The sequence below is a fragment of the Saccostrea cucullata genome, unplaced genomic scaffold (genome assembly GCF_032062105.1).
Source record: "Saccostrea cucullata isolate Sc308-1 unplaced genomic scaffold, CSIRO_AGI_Scuc_v1 ctg2001, whole genome shotgun sequence".
NCBI lineage: Eukaryota > Metazoa > Mollusca > Bivalvia > Ostreida > Ostreidae > Saccostrea > Saccostrea cuccullata.
Window position 1 is genome coordinate 98,148 of NW_026920225.1, and position 21,241 is coordinate 119,388.

The following is a 21,241-nucleotide window of genomic DNA, read 5'->3' on the forward strand; positions in this document are numbered from 1 at the left end:
CATGTTTATATTCGGAACTCTCTGGATTGTTCATAGTAAATGCACTGAGTACGAGTTATCGCGCGTGTTTATTTTGCTACAATTATACCGAAATATACCTATATATTGATACCTATATTGATACCTATATCAATTATACCGAAATGTTTATTAAATAAAAAAAATACGTAATGTGTTATTATTATAGGTATTACGTATCTTTTTTATTTCCCGAAAATTTAGGCAAAATTAATAGGTTCGCGAACTCCTGTGGTCATTTTAACGATAGAACAATCTATCCGCCATTTATTTGTTTCTGCCAGGTGCCTAATGTCTTGTGAATGTTTTGGTTACTACATGTTTTAATTAAAATAATTTCAGAGTGCCTTATACATATTGCTGTTCAAGTTAATTTCTAAATTCAGATCTATCCCCCTTCTGGTATATTATCCCCCCCCCCCCCCCCCCCCAAATGCAAGAGAAAGGATGCATGGACAGTTAATCATTATGTTTTATATTAGAAGTAAAATGAGAATCATTGAAAATCTTTAATCAGTGTTACATTTCTAATGTCACCTGCACAGCGTGTTGAATGTTAATCCCTATACATTTATCTGCCTATATGTCAACCCATGCAAAACATTTTATTTTGGTTGTATATAACTAACATCAGGCCGTAGATTTTCACTGTCAAAAACATGTTGAACTCTATATCTGAATTTGATCAAGGTCACCTAGCTTCAATTTAGTCACCCTTCGCCCCAAATTCGTATGCTAACACTATAACCTGCTCTAGCCTGTTCCCCTAAAATTTTTATAACCGGTGGTGACCAGGATATTAGTTATTAAAAATGACTTGGAGTCGGATAGGTCATTTAGAATTGGAAGCCAAAACTTCAGATTCGCAGACAACTGTTGACATATACTACTTCTTACATAAACATGTATGGTTTCTTAAAGCTAATTTTTTTAATTATAACCGGATATGGGTTACCCCATATCCAAAGATATTCGACTGTTAGATTTAATATGTTTAACAGTGTTTATAAGACGTTAATAAAAAAAAACTTGGCACTGGATATGGAACTCATTGTAAATTTGTGATTCCAAAACTTCAGAGTCTCCTAACAAACAGTACACATGCCAACATAAACCAATTTTAGCCTTTCTACACACGTGCAAACTGTACGCGCATCCAGCGAGCTCGGAGAAACATAAGTTACGGTGTGACAAAACTTTTCTTTTCCTAATAAGATCATATAAAAATTCTGATTAATAAAAATTATACAATCCCTGTTGAACTATATATAGCTTTTTCTAACATTTTCATCTGCAACAACTTGTGTTTAAAATGGCCGGGTTGGGAAAATCAGGGGGTCGGAAAATTCTAAACTGAAAACATGGAAAACCTTTTTTGTTTTGAAAATAACTGAAATATACTAATGTATTTGTCGCAGAAATTAGTACATTATACAAGTTCTATATAATGGTATATGCTAACTTCAACACGAACCCGAATCTCCAACCCAGTTCTCGTATATTGCCACACATACCCTACAGTTTACAAAGTGTACACACGAGCAGGCCAGGGATTGAAAATTCCGTCATTTAACAATACACATACACAGAAAAAAATTTTTTCAAGAGAAATTGTATGATAATTAATCTATAAACATGTTTTATACAATTGTTAAAATTAGAATCATTGAAAATCTTTAATCAGTGCTACATTCTCTGTTATCAAACATGTAAAAAAAAAAAAGGCTGAGGAGGGACGAGCGTAGGAATATTGATATTTTTTATTTGCATTTCGGGGGGAAATACATGATATTTTCGTTATTTTTGATTTCTATATGTCAACACCATGCAAAACATTTTATTTTTGTTGTATATAACTAACATGTGTCAGGCTGTAGTTATATATTTCACTGTCAAAATACATGAAAATCCTACAGTAAACGTTTGTATCTTGTTCTATTTAATGTTTCTATCATCAAAGGTCATTTTTTAGCTTCGAAAATTTATGTCAGTTTTTGCCCTGTCCGTCCGTCTGTCCCTTTATTTTTTTTTGTCCGCAAAAACTTGAACCTTGCCAATAACTTTTGAAAGGTTAGGGGCTATGGCTTTCACATTTCTAAGATGTATCCTTGTGACAAGACCTTTCTTTTCAGACAAATTTGACCTCTTGACCTTGAAGTTTGACCCACTTTTAAAAAGAAAAAAAATACCATACTTTAACATTGGATATAACTTTTGAACAGTTGTTGCTAGGACTTTCGTACATCGTGATAAGACCTATCGATTAGTATAAATATTTTTTTTACTTTTTGACCTTGACCTTAGAAATTGACCCACTTTGCAAAAACTTTAAATTTGGCCCTATCTTTTAAATAGTTGATATTAGGGTTTTCATATTTCACAGGCGTATTCCTTGTGAAAAAATCTTCCTCGTGGTACCAACAATTATGGCCTTTTTGACCTTGATCTTGGAGTTTGACCTGCAGTATAAAATGAAAAACTTCAACCTCCGCCACAAGCTGCCATACTGGGTATCAGCGTCTCATAAACACGTACATCTTGTTGAAATACATGAATAGCATTATGATTTAATATTTATTCCTCTATGTAATGTTATAGGAGATTTTTCCGTTGTTAGTGGCAAAACGACTAGGCCTAGTTATAGGCAACGGTGGCGGATAGACTTTGGTGTCTACAATTACCCAACTCTACTTGCTTCACTTCCGGTTTTGACGGTAAGGAATTTTCCACAAACGAAAAATAGAAATGAAACCAAAGTTATGAGGTATATGCTGATTGGTGTCCGAATAACTAGATGAATCACCATTAGAACTTCCGTTCTAGAATAAATGGTCATCTGAGATGGTAGCCATCGTCCTAAAGGTGAGCTCTTGTCAATGTCTTCCGCTTAGTTCATGACAAGATGGTCACGATGATTAGTTTATCAACTGAACTGTTTTAAGCATGTCACGCGAATTCTTTGTGGAGTTTGAAATGTCGTCAACACTGCTTTAATTAACAATATCAGCGTAATTTCCCACAAAATTTGGAATCAATTTTTGGACATTCTCAATCAGTTTATACTGTATTAAGGACATCGAAGCAGATGTCTTAGTAAAACATAAAAAGTAAAATGAAAAACAAACAAAAGGATCGACAAATATCGAATTATTACAGTACCGTTTAACACTTGACCTATTTTGTTGAGACTTCCCTTTTAAAACGTGGTGTCCAAAAAGAATACTCCCAACCAGTATTTTACTAGATCTCTATTCACAAATCTTCTTCAGTAGTTCTAAGAGTTGTTAGACATCTTTAATTGATTGGAATTAAATATTGACATGTTAGGAATTTATTGAAAATTACCAAGAAATTAGCCAATAATTGTATTGAAAATTACTATTTAACAACTTCTTTGGCCTTGTAACAATATACTGTTGCTTAGATGTAGTAAATGTCTGTTCTGTTTTAGGAAGGAAAAAGAATTTAAGATGAAAGATATTAAAGTTTATGGAGGAAATGTAAAACTTGAAAGATTTGCTCTTAATCCTCCAGGGGTTTCAATGTACAGATGTTTGCCAAACATAAAGATAATTTCATTTTTTCTCTATTTATTTCATTCAAAACAACATTTTGTAAAATTACTGGTATGACAACAATTAATTCTCGATAGATTTTGCCACAAACATCTAAATAATTCAAGAAATTTTGCAGTGGATAAAAGCAAGTTCTGTTTTCATCTGATCAACATTGATATTTTAAAAATATTGTAATATAAATTTATGCAATATGAAAATTTAAGTCACATACTCACAATGAATTATATAGTCAACATTGATCTTGAATTTTAGAACTGATGTTAATTGATCAATTATCTTTTACTAAAAACTATATATGTAATGATCTTTTTAAAAAAGTTAACTACACATAGTGTGGTTTAAGTAATGAAATTAATAATGAAATTAGATAAAAATTGACCATTTGCCAGTGATATCATATTACAAAATGTTATTTTCAATGAAATTTATAGAAAAAATGGAATTATCTTCTAATCACTTTTAGCACAGATCTGTATGTTGATCCATAAAACTTTAGACTTGTTTTATCTAATTTATATGCCCGTATTAGGACAAATAATGGCATGGCATTCATGTCCATCTGTCTGTCTGTCCGTTGGCTATTGTCCAATACTTTAAGCAGTTAAGGCCTGTAGAACATGTAGAATGATCAAACATTGTCAGCTGATATATCTTGGGTAGGGAGTGTGTTGCTTCAGGGACTTGTATACTAACAGGATAAGGAACTCTCTCAAGTCTCGCGAAATCTCACAAGTTGCAAGACTTGGTAAGTCAGTTTAACAAGAGGCCCAGGGGCCACAGCGCTCACCTGAGCACATCGGGCCAATGTTATAATCAGGCGTTTATCATTTGAACAAACTGATTAAAAATGCTTACTATAACATACCCCGGGTATCACTAAATAGCTTTGAAGTACTTGAAAAGAAGATTTTAAAAGGTTTGTATATATCCCTATGTAAAACTTCTTGACATTTTACCCTATCCCCAGGGCCGGGGGTATTGTTTAAAAATTGTTTTGAGGATATATTTCATTTTCCTGGCCCAGTGGTAATTGGAAGGATAAAGATATTTCCTATATATTCCTATGTAAAATTTTAATTTTGCTTTTTGCAGGGCATGATTTTTTATCTACACTACCTGAGGATGATTCCACATGAGTTTCATCTTTCCTGGCCCAGTGGTTCTGGAGAAGAAGATTTTTAAAGATTTTTCCTATATATTCCTATGTAAAAAGTGTCGGCCATTTTGGCCCCACCCTTGCCCCTGGGGTCATGATTTGAACAAACTTGCTACATCTGAGGATGATTCCACAATCTTTCCTAGCCCAGTGGTTCTGGAGAAGAAGATTTTTAAAGATTTTTCCTATATATTCCTATGTAAAAAACTTGCCCCTGGGGTCATGATTTGAACAAACTTGAATCTACACTCTGAGGATGATTCCACAATTTTTTCCTAGCCCAATGGAGAAGAAGATTTTTAAAGATTTTTCCTATATATTCCTATGTAAAACTTGAACGGCAAATGTTGGCCCCAGTTACCGGGGGTATGTTAACAAACTTGAATCTACACTATGTGTCCACATGAGTTTCATCTTTCCTGGCCCAGCGGCATGAGAAGAAGATTTTTTAAAAATGCCATTAATTTTTAACTTCCCATAGCATTCCTTGGAAAAGGGCGTGGCCCTTAATGCAAACCTAATCCCCTTAATGTGCCACATTAAAGTGGTTTTGAGAAGAAGATGAAAATGTGAAAAGTTCAAAATAAACTAATTCAAATTAAATTGATCAGAAAAGCTCACTCGCAGCCTGGATGAGCTAAAAAAAAGGTAACGAATGCCCAGCCAATGTTATAATCAGCTGACATTGCACCTGATTTAAAGTTACTCTGAACATTTTTGAAAAAGTACTAGTAAGTATCTAGGAAAACAATAGAAATATTTTCTATGAATGTTAAATTTTTAAAGGTGTATTAATGGAATAAGATAAGTTTTTGTTTAGAATTGTTTTGATATATTTAATCTTTAGCATGTAGGTAAGGCCTATGAGCCTCAGATTTATGAATTTAATTTTACTATTTGCAGGGCATTCATTTTTTATGTAAATAGAAAAGAACCACCATGAGTTCTCGAAGTCGACTCGATTCCCAAGTGTCTGTGGACGCCCAGCCCAGCTTCATGCCATCTAGTCCAATGGTAGATCTAGGTAAGATTGATTTAAACTTAATCAAAAAAAATTTCTGAAGAAAAGTCTTGAAAAGAGGGGATGGGATGGGGAGGTGTTCCAACATAATTTTTTCTGTTACTTCACCTAGAAATTAAAAAAAAAAAACTATATGATCCTTGGGGAGAATCTAAATTCTTCCCCTATTATTCCTCAGATCCATGCATGGTGAGAAGGGGGGCATTTGTGCTACATATCTATTATAATTTAATGCCCTGTTCACAGAGAGAGTTTAATTCAAATTAAATGTAAAGTTACTGCGAATTAGCTTCGCTTAAATAGCGTTCACACGGGGAATTTAATATGAATTAGTTTAATTCGAATTAGTTTACTGAGTTACTGAGTTTACTGCGTTCACACGGGGAATTTAATATGAATTAGTTTAATTCGAATTAGTTTACTGCGCATTAAATTACTTCGCATTAGCTCCATGTGAACACTAAGCGAAGCTAATTCGAATTACATTTTGAGGCATGCGCAATAGCAAAATTAGGTCAAATGCCACATGTCTGTGGTCAGCTTGAAGTATTTGTGCTATTTTTGAGTGAAAAACTTAGGAAAATTGTGTTAATCACTAAAATGTGTGTACAGACACTGTAACGTTATGTCAAATGCATCTGCTCCTGCATAATGTGACATGATTTGCAAATGACGTCATAATAGCCTTTATGACGCCTGACGGTAGAAGTAGAATTTTAATTCGCATTAGTTTACTCCGCATTAGCTGTCATGTGAACGCAATTTAATTTGCATTATTTTGATTTGCATTAGTTTACTTTGCATTAATTTACTGCGAATTAAACTGTACGTGTGAACAGGGCATTAAATAAATAAATACAAAATACAATATGATGTAGCTTACATATATTTAATGTCATTTACATTGTATGAAATAATGTTTGTTACCATGTTAGGTAGATTTGGGTAACAGGGTAGGGACTACAATCTTAAGCATATTCTTTAAACAAGAGCAGGACAGACTTAGATTTTTCTCATACTAGCAGAATAAATAATTTATGGTGGAATGGAGTTATAAGAAACCTCCAATAGAAAATCATTTACTGTAAATTCACATTTTTTCATGGGGAAAATTTTTTCCAGGTTTGAGAAAAATATATTGATTTGTGAAGATTTGATTTTATGATTGGAGGAGTGTTGAGTAGTAATGCATATTAAATTTGACATTTGATTTCATGGTGGTCATGAATACATGGATCTCTCTATACCTTGAAAAAACAAATATTAACCCCCCTCCCCTGAAAATTAGTGATTTCACAGTAAAATTTAGTATTAAACATTAACATGACGACCCCCATCCCCCAAACACTCGGCCAACTGAGTTATGAGCATTTGGTCATGATAACTTTATGAATATCTGTAATATTTTTATGCCCCTGTAATAGTGAAAGATTCAGGGTATATAGTTTTTGCCCTGTCCATCCGTCTGTCTATAGACAGCCAGTAACAACCTGACAAGTAATACAGTAAAACTCGTTTAGTACGAACATGGATATTGTGAATTTTTGGATATAACGAATTCATCTTGGATACCCAGTTATATCAATTTAATGAATTTCTTATACGGTTCTAACAAAATACGGATATAGCGAAGTAATTTCATAGGTCCCAGCGACTTTGTTATAACCGAGTTTTCCTGTAATAGAAAGATTGATTGATTGTATGCTGTGTAACGTCCCTCTCCAGAATATTTCACTTATATGGAGACGTCACCATTGCCGGTGAAGGGCTGCAAATTTAGGCCTATGCTCGGCACTTACGGCCTTTGAGCAAAATCTTTATCGTGCCACACCTGCTGTGACACGGGACCTCGGTTTATGTGGTGCACCAAACTAGTCGCCTTTTACGACAAGCAAACACTATGTTAACCCGGATCCCCACAGGGCTAATAGAAATAATATTTAAAATATGAAACTTTATTATGGATTTATATCCATCAAAATTTGTTCATCCCTCACTCTTATAACCACTATCGAATGGTGATACATTTGATTCCTGCCTTCTTAACTTTATCACTGCAACTGAGGATTAGGGACTTCATGCTTGTTCTGTTTCACAGATTGCCTATCAGTGTGTTCACACCTTGAACCTTGACTACATTTATTAAATGTAAATATAAAAATTTCATATTTGGTCAAAATCATTGCTTTGCAAAAGGTAATGTATTAAACATTTACTGCTTGTGAAAAATAAAAAAAGCCAAAATTTAGGCCGGAATTAAAAATATCTTTGTTTCCCCTAACCCGACCCTATATTCTCAAGGTGGGTCGGTAGGTAGGTAAACAATTTTATTTTCTGATAGCAGCTTTGGAAATACATTCTAAAATTTAATAAAAAATTAAATTTATAAATAAGAAAAGTTCAAAAGAAATTGATTTGTGAACAAAATGCTAAGTATCAGACATATGCCGTTTAAGAGCAAAATTCATGAATAATTAATTCACAACTGTAATTTAGATGAACTTTTGAAATATCTCACGCTAGAGTACATTTATATAAATCAAATAAAAAAAGACAAGATTCTCAAATACGCAAAGACTGGACATTCGAAGTATATATTTTTTTCAAACCTTCAATCATCCTCCAGTGCTTATAGACAGAGGGCCATGAGATTTGCAGTGGTTCCAGAACAATATGCTTTGGAGTTTAGACGTAACTGGCTAATTTTAAGTCGCAGGTTCAAATACCAATGAGGAACTTTGAAAACGGTCCTTCAAAAGGGACCATAAAAACTTATGTCCAGTGTCGTAGAAGATGCTGACTCAAAAAAGATCCCCTACTGCTTAGTGGCAAAAATGTGTGTAGTACGTCTAAATTTGGAGCAATGGGGAAACGAATCTACAAATGATAAAAATGCTATATAAAACAATGTCATAGTCACGAAGTTTAACCCGTAAATTAAGGCATGAAAAAGTACAACTGAATAATATTTATCAGGATGAATATGCAGACATATTTACAACAAATCCAATGATTTCCATAATGGCATATAATAAACATAGGAACATAAATGAATTGTTTATTAGATCAAAACTCAAATTGAATAAAATGCAGTGAAAATGAATGATGTGTTCACTAGGTGGGCCCCTCATCTGCTCATGAGGCTAGCTTTTCCATGTATTACGTACCCGAAATTCAGATTTGTTTGTTCGTTGTTTACAGTCCCTTTTGAAAATTTATTCACTCATATGGAGACGTCAAAACACCTCCGAAACACTCTTAATTAGTCATGGTGAATTTTATTATCAAATTGTTTCAAGAGTGAAGAAATCTAGTTAGCTAAAGGCATAAGATTGAGACATCGCCTTTGTTTATAAAGAACTACTTCTCTGTAATCGTGCACATCTAGGCACTATTTTGTTTCCATCAAATGCTTGAAAATCACAGTAGAACAAAGTCGGCCGTTCTGACAAAAACTGATTTTGATGAAATTGTATTTGGTTGATAATAAAAAAAAATTATGAATCATCTTATTTAAAAAATCTTTCCAGTCGGCGCGATTTAACTGGGTCGGTCGCGTTAGGGGAAACAAAGGTATTTTTTATTTTGGCCTTAGAAACATATATTTTTTTTAATTTCAGAATTGTCTGGATTAGGACTGGCCAGTTCTAGGAGTGATGTGCCGCCGAGTGACATGCAAGCGTTTATTGATCAGTACCGGGATAGAATGACGTCGGAGGAAAAGATAGGGTACTACGATGTAATGATTCTGTATGCAGAGGACGATCGAGAGTTAGCAGAAAGTTACAAAGAGCACCTGCAGAATGATATAGTGTTAGAGGGAGGGCGGAGAGTGACCGCGGTGCTATACGATGATCAGGAACTGGTGTCTCTAGCAGGGTCAAAGATAAAGAGTCTGGATTTCTGCTTTCAGAGATGTACTTTTGCCTTTATTTATCTCACCAAGAAATTTTGTCAGTGTGAATGGTCCACTTTATCAAGTGAGGAGTGCTTAATGGAATCTATTTATAACCCCAAAAAGAAATGGTGTGTGGTGCCTGTATATACAGTGTCTAGAGCCAAAGCAGACTTCAAAATCCCCATGGGGCTGAACGCTCTGAAGGGAGTTAACTTTTATAACAATGATGATTTTTATCGCAGAGGTTTAAGACGTTTAATCGGTGACAAAGTCAGTGTAAGACTAAATCATAACTCAGAACATTTCCACAAGCAATACATGGCAGCATGCCGAATAAGAAATGAGGACATTGTAAGAAAGAAAACAGAGGAGGCTCTGAAGCGACATGAGGAATTAAGATATGAACGTCTGCAACAGGAATTGGAGTTTAAAAAACTTAAAGAAAATATGCCTCCTCATTCAAAACTGGCTCCCTCTGAGACTGAAGAGAGGATGACAGACTCCATTGTGATAGAGAAACAGAGAATTAAACTGCAGGAGTGTAATGATTCTAGACATTATAAAAAATCACCTATGGAGTCCGGGACTGATAGCTTCGGATCAGAAGTTGGCATGGACTCCAAACCATCAGAATTGACATCTCTCTATTCTATGAAAAGTTCTGGGAAAATTCCAAGCATGCATGATGAGAAACCTGGAAAAACTCCAAGCATGCATGATGAGAAACAAAGAAAAACTCAAAGCATGCATGATGAAACAGTAACACAACATGGAGATCAAAGTATATTACAAATGGACTATGCCAGTGAGGTTATTGCAGCAAAAACTTCAGAGGATATAGTGAAAGAATACCGACAAGGTATAGAGGTTCATCATTACCACCACTATCCAGAGGGCCCTGGGCATGTCACACATAACTATAACATAGCTAATGCTGAGAATGTTGCCATTGGGAAAAAGGCCACCATCGTTTCGACTCGGGAAAATGATAAAGTTATCGACGAGGAGGAAAATAGGAGGAACAGCTTACGGTAAATCTCACCCAACCTCTAAATTAATGACACCTTTGTTTAATACTGTATCTATACTGTGCAGCTTATTTTTATTGCAGTTTAATATACATGTATATTCTAATTGTACATGCATTTAGCAAATAAAATTGTATGGTACATGTATATCCACTTGACAAGAGATTTTGCATAACCATGCTTTATGTTTTGTTGTTTAAGTTAATACTTTTGCTTTGTCTTTAAGGTCTAGTGGTTCATTTCAAAGTGTGGATGGTGGTTTGAGTACACCAAGTAACTCACTAGTAAGGGGACGTCACTCTGACGGAGACACTCAGGCCCCGGAATCAGTACCAATGACTTCACAAAATTATCTACCAAACACACCGCCCATCAGAGAAGAAAGCTTGAAAAACGATGAAAATGTTAGTGAAGTAAAGACTGTGATACGGGCAAATCCTAGCGAAGAGAAAAAGAATATCTCCGGTGATGAAAATTTCCCATCAAACCATTCTAGTGCAGTAAAACCAGATAAAAACCCTTCACCAAATCATCCTAGGGTTGGCCCCAGTAGACCAATGAAACCACTCCCTAGTGGGCCTAGGCAGAACTCAAAACCAGTGGTAGTCCCTGTTAAACCGATGGTGTCCATGCCTGATAAACCCAGCAGTGAGGATTCTGATACTTTGTTAAAGACACCATATGGAGGAACCGATTCCCAGTGCACAGACGTTAAAAGGACTCAAACAACTGGTGCAAGCAGCCCAGTGAGTGATGACGAAAATACAGACTTAAAAAGAATCATCACCCCAAATATAACTAGTAACGGTCCTCAGGAGGAGACCAAAGTGAAGCAAATTCTGCCAGTGAATCAGACAATACCATTAGTGGTCATGGAAAAGATGCAGGGCAGCTGTAAACCCAACGTTGTGGCTCGAGGTTGTCCCCCCTTAGGGGCCCCAGAGCACCCAGTGATGCCCTCAATCAGTGATTCATCCGACATTGTGGAGGACTGTCCGGGGTCGGAGACAGGTACAGACAGGGACAGTGCGGAGTATGTAACCGTGCATAAAGAGGACGTAGAATCGTACTCAGAGAGCCTAGGAACAGATGTTGACAGTGGCTTTAGTGAGTATAAAATTTCTTCATTTATATTATACCCAAGATTTTCAAAGTTCAGTACAAGAAAATATTTTTTTCTCACTGAAAATCTACAGGCATTGTCTCAAGTGTAATTGATTTCCTTTTAAGAGATCTCAAAATTGTAAAAGAAAACTTTTGAAGATTTTACTCGATATTCTAACTCTTAAACAGTAAAAATTAATTTACTTTTCTTTGGTATGTGAGAATAAATAAAACTGATTTATAAATAGAAATAAAATTTCTTTCAGTGCTGACAGACGTAGAAAAAGAGTTGGATTGTGTAAAGAAGGCTATGGAAATGGGATACTTAAAAAGTTGCATCAAACAAGCTTTGAATAAATTGAGTGCTAGAGGTAACATGACTTTTGTTTTCAACTTAACCTTACTTTTCTTAAACTTTAATACTTGATTCATTTTCAAAGACACAACTATACAAGATATTTTATCCACCCTTATATGCTAATACGTATTTGTGAGAGCTAAGCCTGAGTTTGAGAGCTACCTTATGATACATATGGTGCTACAATCCTGTGATGCATCATGGTACAGCTTTCGGCAATTAAATCGGCTGATATCGGCCTAATTTTGGGTCCTTTGGACATTATTTTTCCCCCAAGATTTACTAAATTTAATATTGTAACTTTCACAGGTAAAACAGTGGACATTAACAGCTTGCTTGATGAAATGCATAGAATAAACATTGAATCAACTTCACCAGAGTCAAGTAAGAAATGAAAAAGAATATTAATATTGAATGGTTCTCTTTAATACCGGTATGGAGTCAAGGATAGACAAATCTCGATTTCAATCCCAATAAGTTTCATGTCACAAATGTCTTCTCAAACTTTTACCTCCTGGTTTTGGACATTATTTTTAACCCCCCTATATACGAAGTTTGTATATAGGAATCACCTTGTCCCTCTGTCCGTATGTCTTTGCAAACGTTTCACAGGTCCATAACCATTACAGAGGGACATTAAAGCTACTACTCCACACAAAAATTGCCCATGACCTAAGGGTGTGTCATAACCTTGACCCAAGGTCATTTGGGGAAGTTCAAGGTCACTGGAAGAAAAATTTCATAATTCGTGTCCGGTCCATATCTTTCTTATGGATAAACTTGGTAGGTTCTCATTTCACACAAAGATTGCCCATGACCCAAGGGTTTGTCATGACCTTGACCCAAGGTCATTTTGGGATGTTCAAGGTCAATGGAAGAAAAATTCTTTCTTATGGAAAAACTTACTTCTGAAAAACCCAATTTGTCCCTTTTGGACAGTTTTTTTCTTTAGAGAAGTCTGTATATATAAATTTTAAAGTTCTATGAATACAGATTATCTTTGCCATTCCATGTCATATTTTCAAAACTCTGTCTTATGCATTTTTTTCCAGCAGATGTAAACCCAGATTGCAAGATCTCAAAACAAGCGCAGAAAACCTCCAGCAAATTCAGTGATAAAAAATCACATGACAGCAAATCAAATGACACAAACAGCAGACAAAAATCTGGAATATTGCAGAAATTTTTCAGTAACTTTACGAAAGGTGGAAATTGAAAGGAGAACAGAGAGATTCATGGGAAAAAAATTTACAAAGTTTGACAGCTTTAATTCCGAGTGAGGAGACTGCTTTCCCCCTTCTGCGATCCCCATAGTAAATGGTGGCCAAATTTTGTCTGTGATAGTACGGAAGCTAAAAATAGCTCTGTTGTAGAGTGATGGATATGTTGGTTCATGTGAACTAAACATATAACCGTAAACAAAATGTGTGTGCTATTATGGAAAAAAAGGTGATTTCATACACATTTCTATAAGGAATCACCGGGAATTAAATAAAAAAAATCATTTCTGGGAACTTTGCAAGAAAAAAATATATTGTCCATTATAGTAAGGCAGTTGATAAAAAAATCATAAAAATATCATTGAAATCATTAAGTTCCTCTAAAGGCTTCCTAGAAATACTCAGTCCAAGTCATGGCTGAGATTTGTTATATTTGAATCTTGTTTTTCTCAGAGGCTAGTGCATGGCACTATTTAGTATATGGCACTGTTTTAAAGTTGCCTTCTCAATTCAATTGCAATTCATTTTATTTTTTAAGTAATTGGGCATAGACTGAATTAATGGATAATAATATGCTCAAGCAAAGGCATTTTATTTCAAAATCTTGTTCATCTGACATAAAAGTGCTATGGCCCTGGGCCTCTGAGAATTGATTTTGTCCTTTATGTTTATACCACCTGGTGGTAACATTATACATTATGAATGTATTATCAAGTATTCATGAATAAAAATGTATAAAGTTTAAAATTGAAAACCATAAGGCCATTATAAAGAAAGGCATAATATGGATTTTCTGCAATTAGTTTTTTCTAAAGGTTATATTGAAAACATTATTGGAGATCATAACCATCTTTCAAAAACCTACCTACCTATTCGCAAAAAACACACAAGCCAAAACATAAAACACAGGCTTAAAAGTCATAAAAATGACGCCCTTTAAATGATTTGATCTAACTTAACTGCTTTAATAGAAGAAATATCTATGGCACGCCAAATTCACATAAATGAGCTAAACACAGTTTCACAGTCGATAAATGGTAGTTTACACACTAGTTAACAACGTTAATCTATATTTTACATCCGTAAACCATAGTTAACGCGATAATCTATGTTTCACAACTGTAAACTATACTTAACACTGAAAACAATAATTTGCGATTGCAAAACATAGATTATTTGATAAGTACAGTTTTACGATTTGTAAACTGTAGTACAAACCGTTAACTATAGTTGCATAGTTTCACGATTTGTGAAACAATGATTAACAACTCTTAACTATAGTTTACGATTGTAAATAGTTTACAAACGTGAATCTATGTTTATCAACAAAATCTATTGTTAACGTTGCAAATTACATATTAAATATATGGAAAACTATACTTAACGAATCGTTAACTATAGTTTACGGTTTGTAAACTATAGTTCACAATCGATAAACCCAGTTTATCAAATGTGAAACTATGTTTATCTCATTTTTGTGAATTTGGCGTGCCATAAATATCTATTCTTAAGGAAAAACGAGGGATTAAATGCTTAAAATACACCCAATCTACCTTACTGTACAGAATTATTTGGAGAAATTGACAAAATTCAAAAATTCCGACTAAATTATTAATCAATTTCAGGACTCCTGATGTTGTGTGGTTTTTATTATATGGGGTGTCAAAAATCATGGCGCACTCGGATGCTAAACATAGAAAAAAACTTGGAATGGCCTTGCATAGTAAATGGAATTTCTCATCTTCATATTTTCTTTGTAGATAATTTTAACAGGTTTTTATCACCTTTGTAGTCAGGCTTTGCTATCCAAGCTGTTGAATAACTGTGGATTTAAATAATCTGTATGTGGGTTAATATACACGTAGCACTCCATTCCCTGAAAGCAATGGGCCTCAGCCCCGTGGCTCTATTACTCGTAAGGAATGGAGCTCTATTCTTACATTAACTCTACGAAATTTGGGCCCCGCAAGAACTTGCATATGCCCTTTAGAAATCACCAACCTGTCCCTCTGTCTGTCATTTCTCCCTATTTCCAAATTTTCTTTTTTTATGGAAAGAATCTGGGGGGATAAGGCGAGTCATATGCCCACACGAATTTTGTCGCTCTGTGAGCATTTCGGAATTTTCACAGATGTACGATTTACTTAAACATTTAAAAACTTTGTACGGCGCTATCCAAATGACAATATCTATTTTTTAAACCTTGCGGTTATCGTTACAGTATTTTTTACCTTGATGCTTTTCATATTGCATGTTATATAATTGGGAGATAGTACGCTTAAAAATACCTTTCCTTTTAACTGTTTTTGCATGCAGAACAGTCATATCGCGCTGGTCTACCAATGACTGTTTACGTTTCAATCGCATAATGTAGTCTTGAACTGAATGCATACAAAATATTATATAAAGATGTAGCTTGAAAACTTGTTTATTAAAGGAAATATATTAATTGACCGTAAATAAATTCATCATCTTATCTATTCATTCTGTTTTTAGTGAAAAAAAAATTACCAACCTGAACATCGAACACTCGCGACAAATTCAACACCGGTTGAGCCACGAAGTCGCACATACATTGCCCTTTAAATATCAAATAGTTCTATATGTATGGCAAACGCACAATTGGACTTGGAGTTTTTAACGAAAGTTAAGTAGGAAAACTAACTTTTTTATATTTCTTGTACCATTTTTTGAAAACCAAGACCATACCCTTTCAATATTTGGGACCCACTCTATATAAAAGACACAGTTTTAACATTCAATTTCTATCATTTTTACGGTTACTAAAGAGTACCATTTTGTTGGGTTAATTACAAACACTTTGTAAGTAATTTGATTCAGGTTTTATCTTTACTGTATGCACATGGTTATAAATAACTCCCAAATTGAACAAAAAGTGGAATTTGTAATAATTTTTTTAATCGATATTTTACCTGCCCGTGCGTAGGCATATGACTCGCCTAATCCACCCAGATTCTTTAATCGAATATTTGGAGTTATATAGTATATATTTGCCTATCTCTGTCTGTTTAGAATTTTATCAGTTTGTCCAAACTTCTTTATAATTGATTGGTTGGAGCTATTGGTTTCTTATTTCACACGTTTCTTGTAACAAGACCTTTCTTTGGGTACCAACATACCTCTTGACCACAGGAGTTTGGTCCACCTTTGTTAAAAAATACCACATATCAACTTTGGCAGTAATATTTGAACAGTTAGTACATGAACTAAAAGTGTAATGGTTTGGGCCATTAATACCGGCTTGGATAGCTCACTGGGTAGAGCACCTGACTGGAGATGCAGGTGAAAGCCCTGCCAGGGGGTAACAAGAACTTGGGTTGTGTCTTCGAGGGCAAAGATCATTTAAGGAGGGAGGAATGTACTGATCTGGGGCTGTGGATATCAGCCTTGATAGCTCAGTAGTTAGAGCACCTGACTGGAGATGCAGGGGTCCTGGGTTCAATTCTCAGTCCAGCCATACATTTACTCCCTTCCTGTTACAAAAGCTTTCATTCTTCACATGTGTATTCAATGCAAAACCTATCTCAAGGTGTCAAGATTTTTACCTATTGACCTTGCATGACCTTAGAATTTGACCAACTTTAAAAACTTAAACCTTGGCTATACCTTTAAAACAGTTATGGTTTTGGGGCTTTCATATTTCAAAGGCTTGTTCCTTGTGAGAAAAATGCAATTTGATCTTTTGACCTTGGAGTTTGATTTACTTGTGAAAAACTTCAATCTTGGCCATAATATAAATGCCGATGGAAGCATGAGTACTGTGGAAGCATTTTTTTTTTTTGTGTGTGTGTGATCAATGTTTGCTGATTTCAAGGCTAAGGTAATAAGCGTTAACAATAGATTTTGTTGATAAACAAGCCTTACTATAGTTTACCTATAATTAAGAGTTGTTTAATAGTTTCACAAATCCCTATGTTTTGCAATTGAAAGTTTAATATTTTGCTAACATACTAGTATTGATTTGTTGAACTACTGTATTAACAAGTAACCAACAAAATTATGACCACACAAACAAGTAAAATTTAACTTGCCCACACACAATGACCTCACAAATAATTAAAATAATTCCTCAGTATGCCAAGCCTTATCTGTGGATGTGTTTCAGCCTCCAAACCAAAATGTGAAAGTTTAATATTTTGCTAAAATAAAGTAATAAGAACTTATTTATATTTATTTGCCCACACACAATGACCCTCACAAATTAAAATAATTTCTCAATATGCAAAGCCTTATCTGTGGATGTGTTTCAGTCTCTAAACCAAAATGTGAATGAAAAAAAGAATTCTAATACAGTGTATTTATTTCTAAAGTAAAAAATTTTCTTAAAAAATGTTTCATGTTTCAGTCTTCATCACAAAACATAATAACCAATAGATGCACATCTAATTCCATAATTCTGTAAAGTTCATGTGTCTTTTTCTCTCTTCAATTTCTCTTCAAAACCTCCACTTATACCAACTCTGCAGCTCTGATATTTACATCACAGCTGTAACTGACGGTCATTGAACAGCACTAATCAGGACCGGCCATGACTTGGCAGTATTGATAGTTACTAAGCAACAGTGATGGTTTCATGGCAACAGCGATGGTAACTTGGCAACAGCTATCATTACTTGGCAACAGTGATTGTTACTTAGCAGCAGTCAATGTTACTTAGCGGCGTCCATGAGCTGTAGGGGCACGAGAATTCTCCCTCGACAAGTCTCAGCGATGTTACCGTTTATTATCATTTCATCAATGATCATGTAGACACGGTCCATGTTAAATAATATCTACACTGTGTCAAGGAATATTCTCACTTTACACGTGTTGCATTTAGTATGCAATAAAAATCTTAACTTGTATCAATTACAAAATTGTTCTTTAAAATTTTGTATGCAAAGGTGTGGCATTTGGAATACTTTCCTGTAAAAAATTTTGATGATTAAGATTATCAAATAATCTGTTTAATATCAAGGTTAATGAATTGGTAACACAATCAAATGGTATAAAAAATCTTCATGCATCTTTATGAGTGAGCATAAACACATATCAAATACTTCTTTTAAAAAGGATACATCCACTTCAGTCTGAAAAACAGAAAATAATTTTTGGATTATTTTTAATTTTGAATGTTCTTTAATGCATTAATGATGTGCCTACTGTCCTCTGTCTTGGCACTCAGAAACAACAGAGACTGCAAATCTGAGTCTTTTCTTTATAAACATTTATACATTTGTATTCTCTAGGATAAAATATCAAAGATAAACACTGGAGACGGAATTTACTCATTCATGGAAACAGAGTCCTTTATAATTTTATCAACCAAATAAAATCTTGCAAAGACGAATGAGGAATGAGATATGGTTAGCCATAGTAAGTTAAACAATCTCTCAGTGTTTAACCCAGAAGAGGAGAGTGATAATAGTCAATCAAAGGTTTGATCTTATTAAGCCTGTTCAACAGAATGAGCGCTTGCAAACAATTTGTTCAAGAGATAAGGAATTTTTTCAAGCACTCTCAAACATTCATTCTCTGAAAAGGCCTCAGATATCCTCAGTATTAGTAATGAGGAATTTTAATATTTACCACTTTTCCAAAGTATTCATTCATTGTCTCTACCAAATTCTGGAATAGTTCCAAGATGGCCAGCTCATTCTACAAAAGCGTGGATTTTACAAATATTTAATTTCATAATTTTTTAATACTTAAGATTGATGCAAATATATGCAATACTATTAATGACTGAAATTTAAAGTTTGCTAAAAATATTTCAAAAAATGGAAGTCCTTTTAATCAGAAATTCAAAATGTTAATCATAAGGAAGTGTGACTGTGCCGTGCAATGAATTCTGGGTAGTGTGTATAAAACTAACTTGGGTTACAGTGTACCTCGTCCTGGGAGACTCCTGCTATGAACCAGAGGTTGACGTACAGTTTGTAGACAAGAACTAGATCTTCATAGTTCACAAATCCCTCCTGAAAAAATGAAAAATTCTCAATTTAAGTGTCATCCTTGTAATCTTTTTATCCATAAAAATCATTTATCTGTGCCAATCGTGCACTTTATACATGTAGCAAGTGAGAATGATTTACACCCCCTCCCCTCTTTTCACTAGAAGTCCTGGTACTTGGGCAGACCAGCATTAGAATGATTCCTTCTCCTTTCAACCAGGAGTAATGGTTTTAATGCAAACCTAGGAGAAATCCCCCCTATAAACGAATTACACGGAGCTGATTGATACCTGTTTTCCGTCCCTCAGACAGAGCCTAGTGACGGCGTTCTGCATGGTGATCTGGTTGGCCTGGCGCGTGAAAAATCGACTGATGCGGGGTTTACCCTGCTTACTGACCACCATCAGGAAATGGATCATGACGTAAAGTCGGAGATTACAGGCTGGTTCAAAGTTTTGTCCAAAGGACTGTCAAGATAATAGAATAATATTTAAATTTTAATCCTTTTTTCTGTACATAGCTATCTGGATTTTGAAGGCTGTACAGACACAGGCAAGCAACATTTATTGACCATCATATATAAATTTTATAACGCTAAACATTTGCATACAAGTTTTCCCCCCCCAAACCCTTGCTACATTAAGTACGTACATTTCAAATGTTATGCGATGTTTAACCTATCATAATGGTAGCATAATATTTTGGCCACCACTTGTCATTTGTTTATGCTGATTTGTCAGATGTTTGTCACGGTGTCAATTTATCAGATATCTGGGGTAGCATTGTAATAAAATTGATTTCAGACAAGTGATTATATAAGTTTCATGATTAGAAATTTTCTTAATATTAAAATGTGCACATGCAATTGACATTTACTTATCATCAGATCTCAATACAAGTCAACACAATTTTCTGACAAGTCAACAAAATTATCCAACGACGTCCAAGCAATTATCTAACAAGTCAACATAATTGTCTCAAGTAGACTTGTCAAATGTAATCAACTTAATTGTCAGATAACTTTGACATTTGTCATTTCATGAGAACATATGTCAACTTCTCATATGATTCTGTTCACATTGTTACTGACATTTACTCGTCATCAGATTTTACAAGTCAATATAATTATCTGAGGGGTCAACATAATTATCAAACAAGTCACTGCCATCTTATTGTCATCAGATTTAAGTTGAGTCAATTAATATATAATTTTCTGAGAAGTCAACTTAATTATTCAACAAGTCAATGCAATATTAAATTTGTAATAAAAAATGTAGCATCTGTAAAATTGCTTAAATATCATCAAGAATATTCATATAATATCATGAATATGTTATGACTTGTCAGATAAATCATAATTTTGACAATTTATTGGATAGTTATTTCAACTTGTCATATAATTATGTCCATGCACTTGTCAGATCTTTTATGTCAGTTTAACTTTTCAAATTTCAGATGACAATTTAAGTGACCCGAAGTTTACTTAAACATTTTACAAGTGATGGCAGAAATATGTCACCATATCATATATAATCATGACGGTGGAATAGTGTCAACATGGTGATTGTGTTCCTGCAGTAGATATAAGTGAGTGCATGGTCATTTGCATGACTGCTTCTGTTGTCACTGTCAACAGTTACACACATGTGTAGTCTAACTAGTCTTATTCTTAATACATGTAACAATGTAAACCAAAACTAATACAAGTTTCAAAATCAATACTGAATAGGCTTATTGTTTTTTCTAAAAGTTACATCAGATAGAAAAGTACCCACTTGCACCACTATGTTGTTTACCCGGCGCCGTGGACCGTGACTGAGCTAAAGGGTGGTTCTTGCTATTCGGGACGCAGCTGCATTTCCGTTCAAAAATGATAATCAGTCAAAAAGAAGTCCGAAAACAAAAT

General features: G+C 34.5%; 2 protein-coding genes across 6 annotated transcripts; one reads left to right on the forward strand and one right to left on the reverse strand.

Annotated features, from left to right (window-relative positions):
* Nucleotides 1-2,657: 2,657 nt before the first annotated feature.
* LOC134245229 (uncharacterized) lies at nt 2,658-14,107 on the forward strand. Of its 4 annotated transcripts, none has more exons than XM_062727515.1 (7): nt 2,658-2,880; nt 5,656-5,776; nt 9,394-10,702; nt 10,926-11,806; nt 12,070-12,174; nt 12,462-12,545; nt 13,217-14,107. In XM_062727515.1, exons 2-7 carry the CDS (start codon nt 5,692-5,694, stop codon nt 13,375-13,377), a joined length of 2,625 nt encoding a protein of 874 aa, XP_062583499.1. In that variant the 5' UTR covers nt 2,658-2,880; nt 5,656-5,691; the 3' UTR covers nt 13,378-14,107. The 4 variants fall into 4 exon arrangements, with proteins under 4 accessions (XP_062583499.1, XP_062583492.1, XP_062583514.1 ...); XM_062727508.1 differs by having other exon boundaries at nt 2,659-2,880; nt 13,214-14,107; XM_062727530.1 differs by having other exon boundaries at nt 2,660-2,880; nt 12,471-12,545.
* A 3,577-nt stretch (nt 14,108-17,684) lies between these two features.
* LOC134245265 (AP-4 complex subunit sigma-1-like) lies at nt 17,685-21,225 on the reverse strand. 2 transcript variants are annotated; one of them, XM_062727571.1, is made up of 6 exons: nt 21,111-21,225; nt 19,626-19,802; nt 19,273-19,359; nt 18,971-19,039; nt 18,460-18,471; nt 17,685-18,174 (listed from the first exon to the last, which is right to left on the reverse strand). In XM_062727571.1, exons 2-6 carry the CDS (start codon nt 19,752-19,754, stop codon nt 18,052-18,054), a joined length of 420 nt encoding a protein of 139 aa, XP_062583555.1. In that variant the 5' UTR covers nt 19,755-19,802; nt 21,111-21,225; the 3' UTR covers nt 17,685-18,051. The 2 variants fall into 2 exon arrangements, with proteins under 2 accessions (XP_062583555.1, XP_062583562.1); XM_062727578.1 differs by lacking the exon at nt 18,460-18,471.
* Nucleotides 21,226-21,241: the final 16 nt, after the last annotated feature.

Bases quoted from the DNA above. Each gene is read 5' to 3' on its own strand.
- LOC134245229 (XM_062727508.1), top strand. From the start codon at position 5,692: ATGAGTTCTCGAAGTCGACTCGATTCCCAAGTGTCTGTGGACGCCCAG. The intron at 5,777-9,393 runs GTAAGATTGATT...TTTTAATTTCAG, and splicing joins TAGTCCAATGGTAGATCTAG to AATTGTCTGGATTAGGACTG. The intron at 12,175-12,461 runs GTAACATGACTT...TTAATATTGTAA, and splicing joins GAATAAATTGAGTGCTAGAG to CTTTCACAGGTAAAACAGTG.
- LOC134245265 (XM_062727571.1), bottom strand. From the start codon at position 19,754: ATGATCCATTTCCTGATGGTGGTCAGTAAGCAGGGTAAACCCCGCATC. The intron at 19,360-19,625 runs GTATCAATCAGC...TCATTTTTTCAG, and splicing joins GTCTGAGGGACGGAAAACAG to GAGGGATTTGTGAACTATGA. The intron at 19,040-19,272 runs GTACACTGTAAC...ACGCTTTTGTAG, and splicing joins CAGGAGTCTCCCAGGACGAG to AATGAGCTGGCCATCTTGGA.